Below are 26,135 nucleotides of genomic sequence, written 5' to 3'. Positions count from 1 at the left end.
AGAGTAGAGACTGTCAGTTTAGCCTGACCCCAAAATGCAGCCCTGGATCATCTGCCCACCCATTCGCGAGTGATGCTTGACAAGAAACAGATTCTAAATACAACTAATACCCAAGTCAATAGATTTTCTGCCTAAGACAAATGACAATTTTAGATGTATCTTTCTTTTCTTTTCTTTTTTTTTTTTTTGAGACAGAGTCTTGCTTTGTCACCCAGGCTGGAGTGCAGTGGCATAATCTCCACTCACTGCAAGCTCAGCCTCTCGGGTTCACGACATTCTCCTGTCTCAGCCTCCCATATAGCTGGGACTACAGGCACCCGCCACCGTGCCTGGCTAATTTTTGTATTTTTAGTAGAGACGGGGTTTCACCGTGTTAGCCAGGATGGTCTCGATCTCCTGACCTCGTGATCCGCCCGTCTCAGCCTCCCAAAGTGCTGGGATTACAGGCGTGAGCCACCGCGCCTGGCCAGATGTATCTTTCTTTAACTTATAAACAACTGTGAAACAATATCCCATGCCCTGATTGTAAGCAAATTATCAACTGAAAATATATGGCCTTCATTTTTTTAACCTGTAAATCTATAAACCGATGACAATAAATGTCATGTGTCTCTAGGTTCCTCCAGCATAGACTCTCTGGAGGGAAAATTTAATGCCAGCTTAGAATACATTCTAAATAAATTCTGAGAGAATTTATTTCCAGCTTAGAATACAATGCAGAGACATAGGCAGTAGGCAGTGGTGGCCCACCTCTATCCCCAGGTAAAGAAGGCTCAATTCCTTGCCAAAACCAGGGTCAGTATGTGATTATTTTACTTCCTTTGGACAAAGGGGCCTGTTTCAGTAATATAAAAACTGATCAGTGTCTGTATCTGTTTGCCTGTGGGAAATGCAATGAGATACAGGGCTATACTGCCTTCCCCTGGAATTCAAGGTTGCCAGAAGAGTAGGAAAGTAGAGAGGACCAAACCAAAAAAATACGCTGGAAGGTTTACTTTTTTGAGAGCTGATAACTTTTTCTTATTTTTATTTTGAGACAGGGTCTCACTGTCACCCAAGCTGGAGTGCAGTGGCGTGATCACAGCTCACTGCAACCTCCGCCTCTCAGGTCCAAGTGATCTTCCCACCTCAGCCTCCCGGGTACCTGGAACTACAGGCGTGTGCCACCACGCCCAGCTAATTTTTTTTTTTTTTTTTTTTGTAGAGACTAGGTTTCATCATGTTGACCAGGCTGGTCCCAAATTCTTGGGCTCAAGTGATCTGCTCGCCTCACCTCCCAAAGTGCTGGAATTACAGGCTGAGCCACCTCGCCCAACTGATACTTGATTGAGTTCATCTATCCTGATTCCCGCAAGTGAACTTACTGGTGAAGCTTCCAGGCCTGGACTGTTTGTCATGCTGGTCACTGTCACAGTCATTGTTGTCCGTGTTGTCAAACTTGGCATTTCCTCTGGGCGCATCATTTTCCCTATGATACTCAATAACTCGCTGCCAATCCGTGTTTTCAGGGCTCCCAATGGGAGGCTGCAGCAGGGCGTCGGGCTCATTTTCAGCCTCGCTCTCTAAAGTCAAACTACTCTGAGGATGCCAAGGAGGTACTGTGAGCTGTCCAGTAGCTGCTTTCTCTGCCATTTCTTTCACCTCCACTGAGCACAAGAGAAAACAGCATTTAAAACATCACTGTAAACACTGGAAACACAGGCTTTCATCTAAAAGAAATACACAATACTATTATAACTCATACTGTAACAATAATTGCCTTTTTACAGTTGTATCATCCTTAGCTTGCCCTGTTTGGCTTGAATGGGAGGCGAGGGGAGAACTGATGACAGAGAGAAGGGAATTTCAGTTAGTCATCCCAAACAACAACCCTTGTTGTTGACTTCCAGGGTGAAAGGCAGCAAAAAACTTACAGATAGACCCTCTTCCTGTGAAGTTTTAACAGGAAAAATGACATTTAAAGTTCCCAGTGTGTAATAATAGAAAGGATTCTATTTGAGTTTGTCTAGTCTTTCCAGACTACACCGAGCTCATATTTTTGGAGTGCATACATATATGCATGTTTTCATTTCAAAAGTTGTGGAACACTTCTGCTAATGTCACTTACGACTAGTATTAAAAATAGACATATCCTTTAAGCCTCTAAGAGAACACTGATACAAAGGATAATGCCCACAGGATATGAGAGTGACACTGCGTACTCTCCACTTTAATAATGCTATACAGTAAATATCTATGTAGCAGTTCCTCAAATAATGTCATTTTGTTCAATATTGTTTCATTGTAACTCTGATGAGAAAAAAAAAAAAAAAAATTCCCAGCTGAGGCCAGTGTCTGTGTGGCACCTGAGTATTCTCCCTATATCTGCGTGAGTTTTTTCCAGGTAGTCCAGTTTCCTCCCACATCCCAAAGATGTGCACATTAGGTGAATTAGTGTGTCGAACTGGCCCCAGTCTGTGTGAGTGGGAGTGTGTGAGTACAGTCTGCAATGGAATGGTGTCTGTCTAGGGCTGGTTCCCTCCTTGTACCCTGAGTTGCCAGGATAGGTTCCAGCCACCTGTGACCCTGAACTAGAATAAATGGGTAATTACTTATCTTACCTGTTTTTATTAATCTCTCTTAAATGTGTACATAGCTCACATTTATTTCAATGTTTAATATTAGAAGTGTTCTGGTCTTTATTTAGAAGTATGGTGATGTATTTGTGACCAGAAATATGCTGTAGGAACTTAACTCTTGTTTATATCAATTAGCCCATGGTAAATTTGGTTTTGTTATACATCATTTTGCTTAAAGTCGTAGTTTGCTTAAAGTCATTGTTGTTTCCTATTAACAGTATTAAGTGAGGACTTATTGTATTGTGTACTGTTTTATTACATTTCTTATACAATATACATTTATATAATAGGAATATTTCCTATAAAGTCTAGAAATTAAAAAAAAAAAGCATTTCCCTTCTGAAGTCTATAGTCAGAAGGGCCCTGCTTTTAAAATGAAATATAATAAAAGAAAAAAAATTCAAAAGGACATTGCTACGGTTCTAAATGTGCAACACAGGTTGTATACTTAGAAATATCAACCACATTAGAAATATACTTTAAATTTCATTTTGTCTAACAAAACCCATGACTTTATACTCACTTTTCCATTTTAAGTGTACCTCTCCATCATCTTTATTTCTGGACTCTGCATTATAGATTTCAGAAGAAACAGGATCCACACTCATCCTGAATTGCATGGGTTTTTTGGAGGTAGGGGGAGCAGGGTGGACACAAACACATCAGTTTGCTCAAGTTCCCGACAGAACTGAAAGCCCACTAGCCCATCCAGGGGACCTGTTCCCTACTCTCTGAGCCATTCCTAGAGCTGCACTGACCCATTTGCACCAGCAGAGGGTGCCAGAACCCGCCCCCATCCCTGCCCCACCACCAGTTTCCAGCCTGCAAGGATCCTTACCTGGTAAAATCCCAGTGAGAGTTGGGTGATGCAGAAGGTCCCTGCAGGTGGCTTGACAGAGTGAAGAGTGCACTATTAAACTGTGTGGCTTTGGCTTGGGCAGTGGACTCTCTAGGTTTTCCTCGGCTAAGAAATGAAAGGACTGAGCTATAAGATCTCTAAGAGTATTTTTAGTTTCTAAGTTTAGATTTCAGGATTACAAAAGTGCTCTTGGGAGATTTTCAGAGGAAGAAGAAACCCACAGTTGAAGCACAGTTTCACAAGACAATCCCTGGGCTGTTGCAGAGCCTCCCCTGCAAATGCCACAAATCACAGATGATGGTTCAGGTGAGGGTTCTGCTCCTGCCCTTCCATCAGAATTCTCTGGTAACAGGCCCACCTTCATATCTGTGACAACACAATTAACATCTGTAGTTGTTGAGACAGAGTCTCAGTCTGTTGCCCAGGAGTACAGTGGTGCAACCTCGGCTCACTGCAACTTCCGCCTCCTGGGTTCAAGCGATTCTCATGCCTCAGCTTCCCAAGTAGCTGGAATTACACATGCACACCACCATGCCTGACTAATTTTTGTATTTTTAGTAGAAAATCATGTTGCCCAGGCTGGTCTTGAACTCCTTATCTCGAGTGATCCACCCACCCCGGCCTCCCAAAGTGCTAGGATTACAGGTGTGAGCCACCATGCCCGGCCTAACATTTGTTAAAAACAGTCTTAAGGCATCAGAGATCCTGAAGAACATTCAGAAACCTTCAATCTAGTCCTACTGAATTCTAGAACCTGACCTAGCACTAGGTTACTATCTGACTTTAGCAAACATCAATCTGTCCAGGCCAAGGCTTCCTCATTTGCAACATAAGGGAGTCTTTTTTTCCTCTAAATATCCCATAACTAGCCAGGCATGGTGGCTCAGGTCTGTAGTCTCAGCCATTTGGGAGGCTGAGGCAGGAGGATTACTTGAGCCCAGGAGGTCAAGGCCAGCTTGTGAAACATAATGAAACCCTGTCTCCAGAAAAAAAAATAAAGTTTATAAATATCTCATGAACATGTACATTTTATCATCTATTCAATTAACTTTTCAAAAACGCATGATCTGACTGGGCGTGGTAGCTCAGGCCTGTAATCCCAGCACTTTGGGAGGCCAGGGTAGGCGGAGGCCAGGAGTTGAGGTGAGCCTGGCCAACATGGGGAAAACTCTATACTACAAAAACAAAAATTAGCTGGGCATGGTGGTGCATGCCTGTAACACCAACTACTCAGGTGGCTGAGGCATGAGAATTGCTTGAAATCGGGAGGCGGAGGTTGCAGTGAGCTCAGATCACACCACCACACTCCAGCCTAGGTAACAGAGCAAGACTCTATCTCCAAAGAAAAAAAAGTGTAGGCTGGGTGCAGTGGTTTATACCTGTAATCCCAGCACTTTGGGAGACCAAGGCAGGTGAATCACGAGGTCAGGAGTTCAAGACTAGCCTGGCCAACATGGTGAAATCCCCATCTCTACTAAAAATACAAAAATACAAAAAACAAAAAACAAAACAAACAAAAAACAAAAACACGCTGGGTGTAGTGGTGAGCGCCTATAATCCCAGCTACTCAGGAGGCTGAGGCAGGAGAATCTCTTGAACCCAGGAGGCAGAGGTTGCACTGAGCCAAGATCAGGCTACTGCACTCCAGCTTGGGTGACAGTGCGAGACTCGTCTCAAAAAACAAAAAAAAAAAGAAAAAAGAGTGTGTGCTCTGTGGCACACATATGAATTCCCTGTTATCCAGAATGTCCTATTCCCCAGCTGGACCAGAAAGCAGAGAGACTGCTGAATTAGAGAGGGCAGATCTGATCAGCTTCCTTTTTAAAAAATAAATTTTTTTCAGAGACAGGGTCTGACTCTGTCACCTAGGCCGGAGTGCAGTGGCACAATCACAGATCACTACAGGCTCAACTTCCCGAGCTCCAGAGATCCTCCCACCTCAGCCTCCCAAAGTAGCTGGGACCACAGGCACCTGCCACCACAGCCAGCTAATTTTTGTATTTTTGGTAGGGATGAAGTCACACTATGTTTGTTGCCCAGGGTGGTCTCAAACTCCCAGACTTCAAGCGACCCTCCCACATTGGCCCCGTAAAGTGAAACGAGATTGGCCGGGTGTGGTGGCTCATGCCTGTAATCCCAGCACTTTGGGAGGCCATGGCAGGCAAATCACAAGGTCAAGAGATTGAGACCATTCTGTCCAACATGGTGAAATCTCGTCTCTACTAAAAATACAAAAATTAGCTGGGCGTGGTGGTGCATGCCTGTAATCCCAGCTACTCAGGAGGCTGAGGCAGGAGAATCACTTGAACCCGGGAGGCGGAGGTTGCAGTGAGCCGAGTTTGCACCACTGCACTCCAGCCTGGCAACAGCAAGACTCTGTGTCAAAACAAAACAAAACAAAACATGAACTGAGATTGCACCACTGCAAGGAAGCCTGGGCGACACAGTGAGACCCTGTCTTAAGTAATAAAAAGAATCCTTAAAATCTTCAAAACCTTTGACCAAGTAATTCTGCTTCTGAGAATCTATCCTGAGGAAATAATCCAAAATGCAAAAACGAAGCATTATTTACAAGTAACTGTGTCCCTATTCATAATAGAATAAAGAATGAAGCAACCTAAAATTCAACCATAGGTGAAATCCAACTATTTTTGTTGTTGTTTGAGACAGAGTCTCATTCTGTCGCTCAAACTGGAATGCAGTGGCATAATCATGGCACTGCAGCCTTGACATCCCCAGGATCAGGTGATCCTCCCACCTCAGCCTCCCAAATAGGGGAGGGTATGGGTCTACAGCTGCGTACCACCATGCCTGGCTAATTTTTTGTAGAGATGGTGTTTTGCCATGTTTCCCAGGGTAGTCTCCAATTCCTGGGCTCAAGTGATCTGCCTGCCTTGGCCTCCCAAAGTGCTGGGATTCCAGGTGGGAGCCACCTTGCTCAGCCCATCAATTTCAAAGTAAGTTTACAGGTTGTTGTCGTTGTTGTTTTTTAATAACATAGAGTAATGCTTACATTCTAATGTAAAGTGAAAAATCAGGATATAAAATTGCCTACACATATCATAAATGTCACTTTTTTTAAGCATACAAAAAGACTAGATGAACAGGTAGAAAAATGTTAAACTTTTCTTTGGTCTGTTTTTTGTACTTCTGAGGGAAGAGGGTGCCAAGCAGGGGAAGTCACAACAACTACAGGTTTTTCTTTGTCATCTAATGGCTATGTCATTCCATCTGCTTCTATAAGTGGTGTAAGTGCCAAACACTCTGATGCTAGCTAGGTAGTTCTTCATTATTCCCTTCATAGGAATAAAATACACTGATCTAAAATATCTGGCTGAATGCGGTGGCTCACGCCTGTAATACTTTGGGAGGCTGAGGTAGGTGGATCACCTGAGGTCACGAGTTTGAGACCAGCCTGACCAACATGGAGAAACTCTGTCTCTACTAACAAATACAAAATTAGCCAGACATGGTGGTGCATGTCTGTAATCCCAGCCACTCGGGAGGCAGAGGCAGGAGAATCACTTGAACCTGGGAGGCGGAGGCTGCAGTGAGCCAAAATCATGCCATTGCACTCCAGCCTGGGGAACAAGAGTGAAACTCCACTACAAAAATATAAAAAATAAATAAATAAAATCTCTGGACATTTTCCTTCATTCTCCCTTATGTACGTATTTGCCAACATGAAACAGCAAACCCGTCATTAGTCTCAATCACCACTAGGGGGAGGAATAAAAAGTTTGTTTTTTTTTTTCCAGGAGAACTGACTTCAAAGTTGTGGATGAGTGCTACCATTTATCCATACAAAAAAAAAAACCCCTAAAACTGATATACTAGTCTGCCTTGAAAAACATGTATTGGCTGGGCGTGGTGGCTCACGCCTACGATCCCACCAGTACTTTGGGAGGCCGAGGTGGGTGGATCACCTGAGGTCAGGAGTTCAAGACGAGCCAGGCCAATAGGCCCATATCTACTAAAAATACAAAAAATTAGTCGGGCGTGGTGGCAGGTGCCTGTAGTCCCAGCTACTCGGGAGGCTGAGGCAGGTGAATGGCGTGAACCTAGGAGGCGGAGGTTGCAGTGAGCCAAGATCACGTCACTGCACTCTAGCCTGGGCAACAAGAATGAAACTCCGTCTCAAAAAAAAAAAGAAAGAAAGAAAAAAAAAAAACATTTATTGCCCTGTATAGGCAATAAAAGGGTGATATGGTCAGGCATGGTGGCTCACACCTATAATCCTAGCACTTCGGGAGGCCGAGGCAGGTGGATCACCTATGGTCAGGAGTTCAAGACCAGCTGGGCCAACATGGTGAAACCCTGTCTCTACTAAAAATACAAAAAATTAGCTGGGCATGGTGGCACATGACTGTAGTCCCAGCTACTTGGGAGGCTGAGGCAGGAGAACTGCTTGAACCTGGGAGGCAGAGGTTGCAGTGAGCAGAGATTGTGCCACTGTACTCCAGCCTGGGCAACAGAGTGAGACCCCGTCTCAAAATAAATAAAATAAAATAAAAAATGAAAAAAGAGGATAACTGTTAAGCAGAGAATTTTAAAACAGTAACAAAACTCAGTAAAAGTTGGCCTGCATTTTATCATCATGGGCCAGATAGTCTAAATAATATCAGTAATAACATCCGCCTTCCAATGGGGCAGACCTCTCCTACCCCATCCGCATCTTGACATCGCTGGGCCTCAGGAAGTTTACATCACTGGGCTTGAGCGTCACACTCTGTAAATTGACAGGCTAATCCATGTCTAAGGGATCTTTCAACTCTAAGATTCTATAATTCAAGAGGCAGCCAGCTCTCTGAGTATGAACTTGTTCAAATTCATTAATTCATTCATCCCCTCATTCCTTCACTATTTATTGAGTTCCTTCTATGTACTGGTCATCATGCTAAGTGCTGGGACACAGGAGGAGTCAGACGACAGCCCTGTCCTTAAGGAGGAGCCTCTCTGCAAGCTATACCTTCCAGCCAGCTCCTATGGTGTCTGCTCACCTCCTCTGAGGGGTTTTCTTTGATCCACCAGGTCCCTCAGTCCCCAACTGGTATTTGAGCTACTTATGGGCAGAGTTTGTGGCTTATTCATCATCAGAACCCAGAGTCTAGGCGAGGTGCAATGGCTCAAGCCTATAATCCCAACACTTTGGGAGGCCGAGGCGGGCGGATCACCTGAGGTCAGGAGTTTGAGACCAGCCTGACCTACATGAAGAAACCCCATATCTACTAAAAATACAAAAAATTAGCCGGGCATGGTGGCAGGTGCCTGTAGTCCCAGCTACTCGGGAGGCTGAGGCAGGTGAATGGCATGAACCCAGGAGGCGGAGGTTGCAGTGAGCCAAGATCACGTCACTGCACTCTAGCCTGGGCAACAAGAGTGAAACTCCGACTCAAAAAAAAAAAAAAGAAAGAAAGAAAAAAAACATTTATTGCCCCTTTAGTAATTCCCTTACTTATAATACCTAACTAAATTTAAACCAAAAAAAATTTTTAATAAATTTTTTTAAAATTAAAAAAAAAATCCCACACACCAAATAAATTTGTTTTATTTAAGTTCATTCTTTATTTATTTATTTATTTATTTTTGAGTCAGAGTCTCGCTCTGTTGCTGAGGCTGGAGTGCAGTGGTGCTATCTCAGCTCACTGCAACTTCTGCCTCCCAGGTTCAAGCGATTCTTTTTTTTTTTTTTTTGAGATGGAGTCTTGTTCTGTCACCCAGGCTGGAGTGTAGTAGCGCGATCTCCACTCACTGCAAGCTCTCTGCCTCCTGGGTTCACGCCATTCACCTGCCTCAGCCTCCCGAGTAGCTGGGACTACAGGCACCTGCCACCACGCCCGGCTAATTTTTTGTATTTTTAGTAGAGACGGGGTTTCACCATGTTAGTCAGGACAGTCTTGATCTCCCGACCTCGTGATCCACCTACCTTGGCCTCCCAAAGCGCTGGAATTACAGGCATGAGCCACTGCGCCTGGCCGTTCAAGCGATTATTGAGCCTCCATCTCCCGAGTAGGATTACAGGTGCCCGCCACCACACCCAGCTAATGTTCGTATTTTTAGTAGAGACAGGGTTTCACCATGTTGGCCAGGCTGCTCTCGAACTCCTGACCTCAAGTGATCTGCCCACCTTGGCCTCCCAAAGTGCTAGGATTACAGGCGTGATCCACCACGCTCGGCCTATTTTACTTAAGTTCTTTAAAACTCAGCATGTGTGTGTGTGTATGTATGGATAGATGTATGTATACATATGCATAAATGTGTATATACATATATTTGCATGAATACATAGATACATATGTGTGCATGAATATATATACCTATATGAATGTATTATATAAACATATATGTGTATGAATATATATACAAACATACACACACTCTTCTTCCAGTAAATTGTGCTAAAGTCAATTCATTTCATTCATTTGGCTGGAAATCACACACCCCAGGGTGATAGTGACATTGTTCAACTCTCCCTCTGGAGCCAGTGACACTTTAAACAACCTTGGTTTCCAATAAGTTTGGTTTCTGGAGCACTGGTAAATGGAATAACTGGTGTTTGTTTTTATAAGAAAAACTATCTGGGCAGTTGTGGAAAGGCAAGATGCTTTGCTTCTAACAACTGATGAGTTCTGTCTGATTAACCTGTCAGCCACTTGGGCTTTGATGTCTCCTCAACTTCCTATGATGCTGCTCTTCTTCATCACTCACAGTCCTTTTGTCACTAGACATATGAAGATCACCAAGTGGCCTCAGAGACACGCAGAAGTCTAAAGGCATAGTGACATTAAGAACAACAAAATGTTGACCCACCTACTGGTATTTTGGATCCTGCTTCTTTCCAAACTGTCCTTGACTCCTTGAGTGCCCTGAAATTGTTCATCTGCGTTCTGTTTTCCAGGGTCACAAAGTGTCGGCAGCTTAAAAAGCAATAAACATGTTTCAGTGCTTTGATGAGAGAATTCCCATTCTCTTCACTCTCACACTATTTTCAAAGCTATTCCTGCTAAATGTATAGAAATAACCAGACCTACCAGGATTTCCCTTTGCATGTTTCCTATCTGCTAACCCATCTCTTATCTGGAGATCTTTTTTTTAATTTTGTTTCTTGTTTTGTTTTTATTTTGAGAAAGAGTCTGGCTCTGTCGCCAGGCTGGAATGCAGTGGCGAGATCCTGGCTCACAGCAACCTCTGCCTCTTGGGTTCAAGAGATTCTCCTGCCTCAGCCGCCCAAGTAGCTGGCACTACAGGCGCGCACCACCACACCCAGCTAATTTTTGTATTTTTAGTAGAGACAGGGTTTCACCATGTTGGCCAGGATGGTCTCGATCTCTTGACTTCGTGATCCACCCGCCTCAGCCTCCCAAAGTGCTGGGATTACAGGTGTGAGCCACTGTGCCCAGCTTATCTGAGGTCTTTACCCAGAAATGTTGGTCTCCAGGAACCTACCCCAGACAGGGTACAAGTGGAGAATAAGCCGACAAGATAGAAATTTTTTAAAAATCCACTCTCCCCGTCCTCTATGAATATGAAGACAGCAGATCTTTGTGGCAGGAGTCATGGCCCTTGGGTTCCAGTCTAAGTGTTATTCAGACTAACCTAAGAGAATCTTTTTCTTTTTTCTTTCTTTCTTTTTTTTGAGACAGGGCCTCACTGTGTTGCCCAGACTGGAGTGTGGTAGCATGGTCTCAACTCACCACAACCTCTGCTTCCCAGGCTCAAGAGATGCTCGTGACTCAGCCTCCTGAGTAGCTGGGATTACAGACGTGCATCACTACCACTCGGCTAATTTTTGTATTTCTAGTAGAGACAGGGTTTCACCATGTTGGCCAGGCTGGTCACGAACCCCTGACCTCAAATGATCCACCGTCCTCGACCTCCCAAAATGCTGGGATTACAGGTGTGAGACACTGCGCCCTGACACTAAGAGAACCTTGCACTTCAGTTGCCTCATCCATAAAATAAGAACGATAATACCTACCACTGGGGATGCTATGAAAATAAAATAGAATACAATAAAGGTTACAATACTTAGGAAATAGCAAAAGTAAAACAAGTGAAAGTCTATGCTCTTTATTCAAGAGACTATTGGCTCTACTTATCCCAAGTTTAACATAATTCTAACAAACTTAGTTAATTATATTTCCTAGCCTACAGCAAATTAAAGCAACAAATGTGGAGTTTGGAGATGGGAGCAAGATGTGTAAAAGTGAGAAGGAGGCACAAAAAATTACTACATGCTCCCTGAAGTATAAGATTCAGAGGCCTTTGTATGGGCAAACACTCCTTAGCAGAAGCTTAAGATAGCACTGTATCATGATGCTTCACCATAACAGGTGTTCAGAAAAACACCACTGTCACCAAGGTTAGAATATGTTTAGAATATAATCAAAATAGATATTTAGAATATCATGAAGTCTGTAACGTTTTCATTCAATATAATTAAAATTTTAAGAACTAAGAAATTAAAGAAATAAACTTCAATTGTCTGAAAAATTCATTTAGATAGAGATGGCTTTTTCTCTAATGCTAAAAAAGGACGGTGACATTTTTAAGGAAAAAATAAATATGATATCATTATTTTATATCCTATGTACTAATAGATGGTTTCCAGCAGTGGCCACCATCAATTCCCTCCCTTCTGTCCACCTTGACACACCTCCTATAAGGAGCTGGAGTCTATTTTCCCGCCCAGTGAATCTGGGCTGGCCTCGTGAGTTTCTTTGATCAACAGAAAGCAGCGAAAAGTGATATAATCCTAGGGTCAGGACTAACTTTTAGGAGGTCTGGTAGTTTTACCTTTCACTTGCAAAGTCAGCTGCTATGCTGTAGAGAAGCTTGGGTGAGACTATTTATTGAATGATGACAAGTCAAGTGCAAAGAGAGGCCACCTGGGGGAGCTCAAGGTACAAGATATGTTAGTAGAGGTTTCTTGGACCTTCTTGCCCAGTCCAACCTCCAGCTGACTGCAAACAAGTGAGTGATGCTAGCCAGTGGCCATGTGGAACAGAAGATCCACTCAGGGGAACCCTGTCAAATTCCTGACCCACAGAATTGTGAGAAATAATAAACTATTGTTATTTTAAGCCATTAGGTTTTGGGCTTTGTTGTTGTTGTTATGCAGCAATAGATAATAAAACATAATATATAAAAAAGTTATTTCAGGCCGGGCGTGGTAGTTCACACCTGTAATACCAACACTTTGGGAGGCCAAGGTGGGCGGATCACGAGATCAGGAGTAAATACAAAAATTAGCCGCGCATGGTGGCGCGCACCTGTAGTCCCAGCTACTCGGGGGGCTAAGGCAGAAGAATCACTTGAACCCGGGAGGCGGAGTTTGCAGTAAGCTGAGATAGTGTCACTGCACTCCAGCCTGGGTGACAGAATAAGATTCTGTCTTTAAAAAAAAAAAAAAAGTGATTTCTAACCGTTTTCTAGCAAACTCTAATTTTCTATGGAAACAGAAATATTAGGATATAAGTAAATTGTTTGTGCCTTTTTTGTTTTTGAGACAGGGTCTCACTCTGTTGCCCATGCTAGAGTACCGTCACATGATTTCAGCTCACTGTAATCTCAACTTCCTGAGCTCAGGTGATCCTCCCACCTCAGCCTCCCGAGTAGTGGGGACTACAGGCACACACCACCATGCCCAGCTAATTTTGATATCTTTTGTAGAGACAGGGTTTCGTCATGTTGCCCAGGCTGGTCTCGAACTCCTGGGCTCAAGCGATTAACCCGTCTTGGCCTCCCGAAGTGCTGGGATTACAGGCGTAAACCACTGCACCTGGCTGTGTCTTCTCTTTATGTAAAAACAAATGACAGCTGGACATGGTGGCTCTTGCCTGTAATCCCAACACTTTGGGAGGCCAAGGCAGGTGGATTGCTTGAGCTCAAGAGTTTGAGAGCAGTCTGGGCAACATAATGAAACCCCATCTCTATGGGCAAAAAAAAAAAAAAAAAAAAAGATAAAGAAATAAATACTGGCTGGGCGTGCTGAGACCCCATCTCTACAATTCACAAAATTGGCTGGGTGTGCTGGTACAGCCTGTAGTCCCAGCTACTCAGGGGTCTGTGGCGGGAAGATCGCTTGAGTCCAGAAGATTGAGGCTGCAGTGAGCCATGATAGTGCCACTTCACTCCAGCAAAATAAATGCCAATGCTTTTCCAAATGTTCTAAGTGAGGACTGAAGCCTCACTAAGATTCAGCATTGTACAATGAAAGAACACAGACCAGGAATCAGGAGACCTGCCCCTAACCAACTTGGCCCTTGGTTGTAGCACAACAAGTTGAGGGGTGGCAGGGAGAGCTATCTGCCCTGTATAGGCAATAAAAGGGTGATATGGTCAGGCATGGTGGCTCACACCTATAATCCTAGCAGGTGGAGGCTAGGAGGCCGAGGCAGGTGGATCACCTATGGTCAGGAGTTCAAGACCAGCTGGGCCAACATGGTGAAACCCTGTCTCTACTAAAAATACAAAAAATTAGCTGGGCATGGTGGCACATGACTGTAGTCCCAGCTACTTGGGAGGCTGAGGCAGGAGAACTGCTTGAACCTGGGAGGCAGAGGTTGCAGTGAGCAGAGATTGTGCCACTGTACTCCAGCCTGGGCAACAGAGTGAAACCCCGTCTCAAAATAAATAAAATAAAATAAAAAATGAAAAAAGAGGATAACTGTTAAGCAGAGAATTTTAAAACAGTAACAAAACTCAGTAAAAGTTGGCCTGCATTTTATCATCATGGGCCAGATATTCTAAATAATATCAGTAATAACATCCGCCTTCCAATGGGGCAGACCTCTCCTACCCCATCCGCATCTTGACATCGCTGGGCCTCAGGAAGTTTACATCACTGGGCTTGAGCGTCACACTCTGTAAATTGACAGGCTAATCCATGTCTAAGGGATCTTCCAACTCTAAGATTCTATAATTCAAGAGGCAGCCAGCTCTCTGAGTGTGAACTTGTTCAAATTCATTAGTTCATTCATCCCCTCATTCCTTCACTATTTATTGAGTTCCTTCTATGTACTGGTCATCATGCTAGGTGCTGGGACACAGGAGGAGTCAGACGACAGCCCTGTCCTTAAGGAGGAGCCTCTCTGCAAGCTATACCTCCCAGCCAGCTCCTATGGTGTCTGCTCACCTCCTCTGAGGGGTTTTCTTTGATCCACCAGGTCCCTCAGTCCCCAACTGGTATTTGAGCTACTTATGGGCAGAGTTTGTGGCTTATTCATCATCAGAACCCAGAGTCTAGGCGAGGTGCAATGGCTCAAGCCTATAATCCCAACACTTTGGGAGGCCGAGGCGGGCGGATCACCTGAGGTCAGGAGTTTGAGACCAGCCTGACCTACATGAAGAAACCCCATATCTACTAAAAATACAAAAAATTAGCCAGGCATGGTGGTGCAAGCCTGTAATCCCAGCTACTCGGGAGACTGAGGCAGAGAATCACTTGAACCCCGGAGGTGGAGGTTGTGGTGAGCTGAGATCATGCCATTGCACTCCAGCTTGGGCAACAAACTCTGTCTCAAAAAAAAAAAAAAAAAAAAAAAAAACAAACCCAGAGTCTAGATAGCCTCTGGTTCTGCAGGTGCTTGTTGAATGAGTGAATGAATGAATGAATAAGCAACTTAGAATGGAGATTAATACCTATCCAAGATACTTTATTCAGTAAATTGAGCCATGCAAAATTCCCAATACTTGACCATTTTAACTAATAAAACAGCAATTTAATATGGATCAATTTGATACATACGAATTTACAGAGAAGGACATGGGCTGTGTGTTGGGTCTGGACTGGGAGGCAGAGAGTATCTACCTTGAAATTCCATCATGGAGGACTGATTTCCTAAAGCTAAGAGCACCTTGCTATGAGTCGGTTGCATATATAAGTCAGTCCCTCCTCCACACAGGTTAGGGGCAATGTCAAACCCAGCACTGGGTTCCTGCTTAGGTTGCCCCTTCCTCCCACTTAGGTTACCTGATGGCTCATCTCTGACTGATTCCCAGTGCTTACTTCGGAGACTTGGGTGAAAGGTTTCCAGCCATAACCATTTCTTTTCCTGGATCTTTTGCCAAAATGTCCCCCTTGAAAGTCTCTTACCATTCTTGGAAATCTTGGTAGGGTTGGGCACTTGCCACTGGTATCTGGCTGCTGACCCCCTGAAAGCTGTAGGACAGGAGGAATATAGTTTATAGATGGAGGGCCCACAGCCGGAGGTAAGTTGTAGACATCTGTAAACTCTCTTGAAGTGGCCCATAAAGACATGCGCTCTTCCTGCTCCTTCTGTTTCATCTCAACTTCATCTAATAGCTGCTTGATATTCCTCAGCCTATCATCGTTCTCATGCATTATTGTCTGTATAATCTTTAGATCCAGCACACACTTACTGATGAGATACTCCTCAGTCATGGACCTGTTGTTCAAATTGCTTTTGGCTTCTCTGGTTGACTTGGGAACGCTAAGTGAACTGAGTGAACCATTTTGCCAGTCCCAGTCCTCAAAAGAGTACTCTGTCTCAGCTTTTGAAGAGCTCTCATCCTCACTGCAAAAACAACACGCCTCTCTCTCCGTCTTATCCAGCTCATCTTCCATGGATTGCAGTTCATCTACCTGGTTAGGTCCGTCTGCCTCCAAAGATGAAGCAGCTCCTGGAGGCTCTTCTACGTAATCTTCCAAAGTCAAGCAGCCTGAGTAGATCTCATTGATTTCGAAACTGCAGAGGCTTGCCTGACCTGTGCTGGGGCTGCTGGCCTCTTCTGCCATAAATGGAGCAAGGCAAGGAGCATCTTGATTCTGAGTCTCCCTGGCCATCAGACATGGATCTGGGGCCTGAGGATCTAGTGTCCCCTCGGTGAATAAAGAGTGAACCCTTGGAGAATGAGGTTGACTGCCTATTGAAAAGAACAGCAAAATTCAACTCATTAAAATGAACATATTTGGCCGCTAAGCAGCCTTGGTTTGTTCAAGAGGCAAAGATTGTCAAAAAAAAAAAAAAGCTTTTTATTTTCCCATCTCCTTCCCAGTTGTGGAAGACTACTGGATACACTCACAAAGGGTGAGGGAGTATGTGTCACCTAGGTGAAAGCTCCTATTTTGACATGGAATGAGGCAGAAATTGTTGTCAGGGCAGGGGTCTAGCCATGGAAGAAATATTCTAAGCTTTATTGTGTGCCCAAACATGCGTTAACTGTCAGGACATGTGAATTATAGGCCCCTGAATCTTGTTTTGTTATGTTTTATAGAGATGGGGTCTTGCTGTGTTGCCTGGGTTGCTCTCAAACGCCTGGCTTTAAGTGATCCTCCCATTTCACTCTCCCAAAGTACTGGGATTACAGGTGTGAGCCAGCGTGCCCAGCTCCCCTGACTCTTAAGGACCACATTCACAGCCTTCTTTTCACACAAAAGAGTTTGACTATTTCTCAGTTAAAGTTATGCTCTTGGTGAGCATATGATAAAAGTAGCCTAGGGCCAGGTGCAGTGGTTCACGCCTGCAATCCCAACACTTTGGGAGGCCAAGGCGGGTGGATCACCTGAGGTCAGGAGTTCGAGATCAGCCTGACCAACATGGTGAAACCGCATCTCTACTAAATACAAAAAATTAGCCAGGCATGGTGGTGCATGCCTGTAGTCCCAGCTACCTGGGAGGCTGAGGCAGGAGAATCGCTTGAATCTGGGAGGCGGAGGCTGCAGTAAGCCGAGATTGCACCATTGCACTCCAGCCTGAGCAACAAGAGTGAAACTCTGTCTCAAAAAAAAAAAAAAAAAAGTAGCCTAGATACCACCCAAGGAGCCATTACATTATGGAAGTAATAAAAAAACTCAAAAAATAATGCTAGGATTGACCACCCACCACCCCTGGTTTACAGGTGTACAGCTTACAGAGAAAGGGATGAAGCAGCCCAAGTAATGAGGTTACGGGACCACCCTGGAGGCCTCCAGCACTGCTGATGGAGAGTCAGAGTGAATGGTCATTTGGCTGGAATTGGAAGGCCTGGGTTCCAGTTCTATAACAAGTTCTCTGTGATCCTGAACAGGTTACAACCTCTCTGAACCTTAGTTTTCTCATCTGTAATATGAAGGCATTAAGCCTGATGACTGCAAGGTCCTTTCCAGTTCTAAATTCTAAGGTTTTCAAATGTACTAAAATGTAGTAAAACTACTTGGGCAAAGTGGCTCATACCTGTAATCCAAGTGCTTTGGGAGGCTGAAGTGGGAGGACTGCTTGAGGCCAGGAGTTCAAGACCAACCTGAGCAACATAATGAGACCTCATTTCTAAAAAAAAAAAACTTTTTTAGGCCAGGTGTGGTGGCTCATGCCTGTAATTCCAGCACTTTGGGAGGACCAGGTAGGAGGATTGCTTGAGTTCAGGAGTTCAAGACCAGTCTGGGCAACATTGTGAGACCTTGTCTCTACTAAAACTTTAAAAAATTAGGCTGGGTGCAGTGGTTCATGACTGTAATCCCAGCACTTTGGGAGGCCGAGGTGGGTGGATCACGAGGTCAGGAGATTGAGACTATCCTGGCCAACATGGTGAAACCCCATCTGTACTAAAAATACAAAAATTAGCTGGGCATGGTGGTGCATGCCTGTAATCCCAGCTACTTGGGAGGCTGAGGCAGAAGAATCGCTTAAACGAGGGAGGCGGAGGTTGCAATGAGCTGAGATCACCCCACTGCACTCCAGCCTGGCGACAGAGCAAGACTCATCTCAAAAAAAAAAAAAAAAATTAAAAAAATTAGCTAGGTGTAGTAGTACACACCTGTAGTCCCAGCTACTTGGGAGGCCAAGGCGGGAGGATTACTTGAGCCTGGGAGATTGAGGCTGCAGTGAGCTATGATTGCACCACTGCACTCCAGCCTGAGAAAGAGTAAAACTGTGTCTCAAAAAAAAAAAAAAAAAAAAAAAAACTTAAAAAAAATTAGCAGGATATGGTGGCATGTACCTATAGTCCTGCCTACTCGAGAGGCTTGAGCCCAGGAATTGGAGGCTGCAGTAAGGTATAACTGTGCCTCATACTCCAGTCTGGGTGACAGAGTAAGATCCTGTCTCTTAAAAAAAAAAAAAAAAAAAAGGTAATTTTCTTCTTTAAACTATTCCAAATTCTCTATAATGAGCATTTTTATTTGTGAAACAATTAGATGAAATCTTAAGAGTAATCATGCTAGAAATAAACTCAATTATTATGACTTAGTTCTAGATCCACACTAGGTATATACATATGGAGCCCAAAAAGTTTACCTTAATAATTTCAAGGATCTTGATTTTCTTCCTAAGGCATCCATCTTTTCCCAGTATAAGTTGCATCTACAGTGGCCAGGCACAGTGGCTCATGCTTGTAATCTTAGCACTTTGGGAGGCCAAGACAAGCAGATCACTTGAGGCCAGGAGTTCAAGACCAGCCTGGCCAATATGGCGAAGCCCTGTCCCTACTAAAAATACAAAAATTAGGCCGGGTGCAGTGGCTCACATCTGTAATCCTAGCATTTTGGGAGGCCAAGGCAGGCGGATCACCTGAGGTCAGTTTGAGACCAGCCTGGCCAACATGGAGAAACCCTGCCTCTACTAAAAATACAAAAATTAGCCAGGCGTGGTGGCATGCCCGTCATCCCAGCTACCCAGGAGGCTGAGGCAGGAGAATTGCTTGAACCTGGGACACAGAGGTTGCAGTGAGCCGAGACCCCGCCACTGCACTCTAGCCTGGGTGACAGAGCAAGATTCCCTCTCAAAAAACAAAAACAAAAACAAAAACAAAACAAAAATTAGCCAGGCAAGCTGGTACACACCTGTAATCCCAGCTACTCAGGAGGCTGAGGCATGAGAATCGCTTGAACACAGGAAGTGGAGGTTGCAGTGAGCTGAGATTGTGTCACTGCGCTCCAGCCTGGGCAACAGAGCTAGACTTTATCTCACAAAACGAACAAACAAGTTATATCTACAGTTTAGAGGAGTCAATTAGTTGTAGCTCATGTGACTCTCAGAACACATTTGTGTCAAAGTAACACAGCCTGTGAATTAAGGCCATACCCATTTCCTTTAGCTCTATGATTTCCATGTCAGGGGTCTCTCTGGTATGTTCTGAAGTCAGTCCTAGATAGACATTGACATCAGGATGGAGTCCGTATCTCTGCACTCTGGGGCTCTCGGTTGGTTGAGTTCTCTGGGTTCCAGTAAAATCCTGTAACACAGGAAATATTGTCAAGGACATAGTCTCAGTCATCCTGAATGTCACTGGTACTTTAGAAACCATCTGATAAACTCCCTCTTATTCCTGTTGGGTAGACTGACTTTAGTCCTAATGAACTAGTTTATTGTAATTGACAGTACCTTAAAAGCAATAATAATAGCTACCATTCATAGAATCTCCACTAAGTGCCTGCAGTGTGCCCCTACTATGCCTATGTGTTGAACCTCCCTAGCTCCCTTCCTCAGTTCCATGCTGCTTTCACCAAGTTAAGCAGTGAGGCTATTCTCAAGAACACAGAAATAGTGTAATAAAATGAGGATTTCGAAAATTTCTTATAACTTGGTCTCCAGCTTCGTCTTAGTCTCTAACTCCCTACTTTCCTGAGTTAGATAAGCAGAAATAAACTCCCAACAACTTCAGGGCTTGCCTTTAAATCATTCTTCAGAATATACCGGATATCTTGAAGGTTCATAGTTCGGTCTTTCTGATTGACGTGGATGCCCGACTTAACAATATCATAATAAGGTTTCGGAAGCCTCACATCAGCTTCTAAATAATTCCCCAAAACTATGGCTTCTTTAATAACTGAGCCATCTAAGCCATTCCAGGGTATGTCATCTGTAAGGAAAAAGTCATACAAAGGAGTAACATTAGGAAACCAGAGAGTAGAGTGGGGGGAAAAGAAATTAGATGAAGCTGGGTAACCTTAGGCAAGTTACTTAACTCCTTTATTTTTTTTTTCTAACCCACTGTACTTTAGAAACAATTCATTGCTTTATATATTAATTTCTTTCTGTAGAAAAACTACCCAGAGGGGCTGGGCACGATGGCTCACGCCTGTAGTCCCCGCACTTTTGGAGGCCGAGGTGGGTGGATCACGAGGTCAAGAGATTGAGACCATCCTGGCCAACATGGTGAAACTCCCTCTCTACTAAAAATACAAAAATTAGCCGGGCATGGTGGCCGGCACCTGTACTACCAGCTACTTGGGAGGCTGAGGCAGGAGAATGGCGTGAACCTGGGAGGCGGAGGTTGTAGTGAGCTGAGATTGCGCCACTGCACTCCAGCCTGGCAACAAAAACAGAAAACAAACAAAAAAACTACCTGGAAGGTCAATTCATAAGTGAGAAGCCACTTTACCCATTTACCAGGGAGATCACTGCCACAGAGATAGCAAACAATAGTGTCAGCAACATATACATATGGGCTCCCCGCTGGCACGGGAGCCCAATACTCATTTCACATATATTGTCGTTTTGCCTCTGGGACTGCAAACACCATATAAAAGCAGACCTTGGCCGGGCACGGTGGCTCACGCCTGTAATCCTAGCACTTTGGGAGGCTGAGGTGGGTGGATTACCTGAGGTCAGGAGTTTGAAACCAGCCTGGCCAACACAGTGAAATCCCATCTCTACTAAAAATACAAAAATTAGCTGGGTGTGGTGGCGAGCACATGTAATCTCAGCTATTTTGGGAGGCTGACACAGGAGAATCGCTTCAACCCAGGAGGCAGAGGTTGCAGTGAGCCAAGATCGCACCACTGCACTCCAGCCTGGGCAACAGAGTAAGACTCCATCTTAAAAAAAAAAAAAAAAAAAAAAAAAAAAAAGCCTTGCGTGGTGGCTCACGCCTGTAATCCCAGCACTTTGGGAGGCTGAGGTGGGCGGATCACGAGGTCTGGAGATCCAGACCATCCTGGCTAACATGGTGAAACCTCGTCTGTACTAAAAATACAAAAAATTAGCCGGGCATGGTGGTATACGCCTGTAGTCCCAGTTACTTGGGAGGCTGAGGCAGGAGAATCGCTTGAACCCGGGAGGCAGAAGTTGCAGTGAGCCGAGATCCCGCCACTGCACTCCAGCCTGGGCGACAGAGCAAGACTCTGTCAAAAAAAAAAAAAAAGCAGCCCTTAATGAATGTGATTTTACTGTGTGTGCACATCTTCCTCTTGAGGGATTCCTTCCATCTTCGGATATGTGACTACTTTCTCCACATCAGAGCAGTGGGTTTGGAAGTACATCCATTTCTTTCAAGTGACACTGTTCATACATCTAATAGACCCAGGGTGTGTTTAATTTCATAGTTTACTTCTCAGAGGCAAGTCTTTTTTTTTTTTTTTTTTTTTATTGAGACGGAGTCTCGCTCTGTCGCCCAGGCTGGAGTGCAGTGGCCAGATCTCAGCTCACTGCAAGCTCTGCCTCCCGGGTTCATGCCATTCTCCTGCCTCAGCCTCCCGAGTAGCTGGGACTACAGGCGCCGCCACCTCGCCCGGCTAGTTTTTTGTATTTTTAGTAGAGACGGGGTTTCACCGTGTTAGCCAGGATGGTCTCGATCTCCTGACCTCGTGATCCGCCCGTCTCGGCCTCCCAAAGTGCTGGGATTACAGGCTTGAGCCACCGCGCCCGGCCAGAGGCGAGTCTTTCCCCCTAATTTACAAGTTATCAAGGGATACCTCACAAAGATCATAAGTACTGATACCAATATTCAGGTTAAAAAGTTTGGTTCAGCTGGGTGTGGTGGCTCACACCTGTAATCCCAGCACTTCGGGAGGCCGAGGCGGGTGGATCACAAGGTCAAGCGATCGAGATCAGTCTGGCCAATATGTTAAAACCCCATCTCTACTAAATATACAAAAATTAGTTGGGTGTGGTGGTGTGCACCTGTAATCCCAGCTACTCGGGAGGCTGAGGCAGAAGAATCGCTCGGACCCGGGAGGCAGAGGCTGCAGTGAGCCAAGATCGAGCCACTGCATGTCAGCCTGAGCAACAGAGCAAGACTCTGTCTCAAAAAAAAAAAGTAAAAAATAAAAAAATAAAAATAATAAAAACAAATTTTTTGTTTGGATTAAATGCATTGTCACTCATAAGCAGATGGATGGGCTTTGCTGAATCTTTTTTTTTATTCTTTTGAGACAGAGTCTTACTTTGTTACCCAGGCTGGAGTGTAGTGGCGCTATCTCAGTTCACTGCAACCTCTGCCTTCCAGGTTCAAGAGATTCTCCTGCCTCAGCCTCCCAAGTAGCTGGGACTACAGGCATGCACCACCATGCCCAGCTTATTTTTGTATTTTTAGTAGAGACGGGGTTTCACCATGTTGGCCAGGCTGGTCTTGAACTCCTAATCTCAGATGATCCACCCGCCTCAGCCTCCCAAAGTGCCGGGATTACAGGCGTGAGCTACTGCTCCCAGCCAAGAAGTCTCTTTTCAGTAAGTCTTGTATTTTCATATAAGTAACTCCTGTTGGGGGAGAAAAATACAACCTAAGAATAGGGACTTTGGTCAACCATTAATGATCTTGATCTACCTGTTAAAATCTCCTGCATGATCATAGAAAAGCTGTAGATGTCCGACTTCACTGTGGCTGCCTTCTGTAAGATCACTTCTGGTGCGGCCCAGTTGTACAGCTGGGTAGGAAGGGGCACTCGAGTCAGGTCCCTCTGTTCACCTCTGTCCTTGCTAGGGAAGGAAACACACAAGTCAGGGCTCATGCCTTAAAGGGTCGGTCATTCATTCATTCATTCATTCATTCATAGTCTTGCCATGTCACCCAGGCTGGAGAGCAGCAGCATGATCTTGGCTCACTGCAACCTCTGCTGCCTCCCAGGTTAAAGCGAATCTCCTGCTCAGTTTCCCAAGTAGCTAGGATTACAGGTGTGTGTCACCAGGTCCGGCTAATTTTTATATTTTAGTAGAGATGAGGTTTCGCCATGTTGGCCAGGCTCGTGGGTCTTTTAATCAACATACTGCATTTGTGAAAACTTTGCCTCTGAAGGCCGACAACCTCTTTGAGCTTCTGGAAACCTAGCTAGACAATGAGCTAATCCACACTGCTTCAGAGCTGTTCCAACACCTGCAATTCCTTACTGTTCCACCTAGGCCCTCTCCCCCAACTTCATCTGGCAACTCTACTGCTCGCCCACTCCACTCAAGTCACAGGGGCCTTCTTTCAGTTCCTCCAACATACCTAGCACATTAGCCCCTCATGTCTTTGCACTGGCAGCTTCTGCCAGGTATGTCCTGCCCACAGATCCTAGAGTGACTAGCTACTTTTTGTGACTGAGATATTTGTCTGAAAATCACTTCCTCAAGGAGGCCCTCCCTGACTGCCTAAAGTAGTCCTGTTTTATTGGTTTCAGAGCACTTATTATCTGAATTTGTGTTCATTTATTTAGTTTATTATCTGTCTCCCTTCCATTCTAGAGAGTCAGCTCCATGAGAGTAAGCACCTCACCTGCCTTTATCACTGTACTCCTGGGCTTACACCAGGGCCTTGATGCTTGCTGTTGAATAAATGAATGCAAACTCTTTCAAGAGCCCCCTCAACCCCCATCTGCTTTATCAAAGCCATCTGGGACTTCTTCAACTCCTCATGATTATTTCTTTTCTGAACTCCTGCCCTTTTGAGAAAGCGCCCTCTCAGTTTAGCACTCAAGGGTTCACTCATAGGCTTATATAACTCATCTTCCCAACCAGACTCCTTAAGAGCTAAGTCAGAGCGTCCTAAATGTCTTCTGGCCCAGCAAGAGGCCTCAGGGTAAACTCAGCACTGACTTCAGCCTACAGCTGTCATGACAATCAAATGAGATCATGGATGTAGAAACACTTGGTGAGCCATAAAGCGCTCTTTCATGTAAAGAATTAGTATGAATATTATGGGAGGCATTCAGTCAAGACTTAATGACTGGCAGTTGATAATTAAGAATTAAGCTTTTAAAAAGCAAGTGACAGCAAGTTTTTTGTTAGTCTGGAAAAAGGACAGATTTTAGAGGATGAGATGGGCTTCTCAGATTTGAGCAAACTTCCCTAAATAAAGTTTCTTCCAGTAAATCTTTGGATAGAGGGCAGTCAGTTCATGAAGTCATGAAGGTGTAAAAGCTAGTATTGACTTTAGTTGTATTGCTGAAAAGTCACCTATGGCATGGCATAGTGTGAACAGTGTGGATATGCATACAAATTTAATACACAAATATTTATATATTGAACCCGGGAGGCAGAGGTTGCAGTGAGCCAAGACTGAGCCACTGCACTCCAGGCTGGGTAACAGAGCGATACTCGGTCTCAAAAAAAAAAAGACCAGGTGTGGTGGCTTATGCCTGTAATCCCAGCACTTTGGAAGGCCAAGGCGGGTGGATCACTTGAGGTCACGAATTCAAGACCAGCCTGGCCAATATGGCGAAACCCCATCTCTACTAAAAACACAAAAATTAGCCGGGCATGGTGGCACGCGCCTGTGATCTCAGCTACTTGGGAGGCTCAGGCAGAATTACTTGAATCTGGGAGGTGGAGGTTGCTGTGAGACGAGATTGCACCACTGCATTCCAGACTGGGAGACAGAGCAAGACTCCGTCTCAAAAAAAAAAAAAAAAAAAAAAAAAAAAAAAAAGGAGCTGAAGGGTAGGAGAAACTGCTGTATCACTTTTATACCAAGAGATGCAACACCACCCTTGACAATGACATTCAACAAACTGATATGCCCTAGTAGAGTGTTACCAAAAATAAATGTGGGATTGAAGGCTATTTTGGGTTGGTGAATAATCAACTCATATTATCAGCTTTCAAAGAAGGGTATGTTGTTTCACCTGCAATGGCTTGCTGACTGACATTTCTGACACTTCTACCTGAAGTTCCATCCTGAGGTCACTCCTAGACATTCACAGACCCTTGGTTACCTCCTACTCCCTCACTTGGCCAGTTGTTGACCCCAGCAACTCCATGCATTTCACTTTATTCCCTCCCATTTTGGCTCCATGGTCACCACTAGGCCCTGTCTCATGGTCTCCTGGCTGGTGTTCCTGTCCTCAACCTCCAATCCATTCTGCCCCTATGTCCTGGAGACATCCTCTGCCATCTGGTTAAGGCCCATCTATGTCTCTAACCAATCAATTGGGTAACTTCACACTATTGCTTCACCCCTGGGCGGCTCAGTTTCCTCAACTATATAAGGACAGCATTGGGCTGGGCCATTTCCAAAGTTGCATTTCATTCTAGGATTCACATTTCTATTGAAGAGCAAAAGGAGAAGAAACTGTGGGACCTTTCTCTCTACATCAGATGGCGCTCCATCACTGACAAAAGTGCACACCCCTTAGCTTCCACTGCTCCTTAACACACATAGCCAGAGAGGTCAACCCTGCTCTGAACCATTTCAAATTTTTCCTTCAACTAGGTCATCCAATCATTTAAGAAACATTTACTGGTCAGGTATAGTGGCTCATGCCTGTAATCCCAGTACTTTGGGAGGCCGAGGCAGGAGGATTGCCTGAGCCCAGCAGATTGAGATTGTAGTGAGTCACTGTACTACTGTCTGGGCAAAAGAGACAGATTCTGTGTCCCCCACCCCCAAAAAAGAAGGCTGGGTGTGGTGGCTCGCACTTGTAATCCCAGCACTTTGGGAGGCAGATCGCATGAGTCCAGGAGTTCAAGTCCAGGCTGGGCAACACGGCATGACCCCATCTCTATAAAAAATACAGAAATTGG

The 26,135-nt window shown here is 44.7% G+C and overlaps 1 protein-coding gene across 1 annotated transcript in view; it reads right to left on the bottom strand.

Moving 5' to 3' along the window:
* TEX14 (testis expressed 14, intercellular bridge forming factor) overlaps positions 1–26,135 on the bottom strand; it is a 78,148-nt gene that overhangs the window by 28,270 nt on the left and 23,743 nt on the right. Inside the window, exons 10-17 of the mRNA XM_030923689.1 lie at positions 22,963–23,114; positions 20,087–20,277; positions 19,500–19,650; positions 15,575–16,365; positions 10,288–10,394; positions 3,457–3,582; positions 3,142–3,227; positions 1,365–1,646 (exon numbers count right to left, since the gene is read on the bottom strand). Coding sequence (XP_030779549.1) covers positions 1,365–1,646; positions 3,142–3,227; positions 3,457–3,582; positions 10,288–10,394; positions 15,575–16,365; positions 19,500–19,650; positions 20,087–20,277; positions 22,963–23,114 — 1,886 coding nt within the window. The remainder of the gene's footprint in view (positions 1–1,364; positions 1,647–3,141; positions 3,228–3,456; positions 3,583–10,287; positions 10,395–15,574; positions 16,366–19,499; positions 19,651–20,086; positions 20,278–22,962; positions 23,115–26,135) is intronic.

This window comes from Rhinopithecus roxellana, chromosome 19, assembly GCF_007565055.1.
Source record: "Rhinopithecus roxellana isolate Shanxi Qingling chromosome 19, ASM756505v1, whole genome shotgun sequence".
Taxonomy (NCBI): Eukaryota; Metazoa; Chordata; class Mammalia; order Primates; family Cercopithecidae; genus Rhinopithecus; species Rhinopithecus roxellana.
The sequence above is the reverse complement of the archived record's forward strand: the minus strand, read 5'-3'. Positions and strand labels throughout refer to the sequence as shown.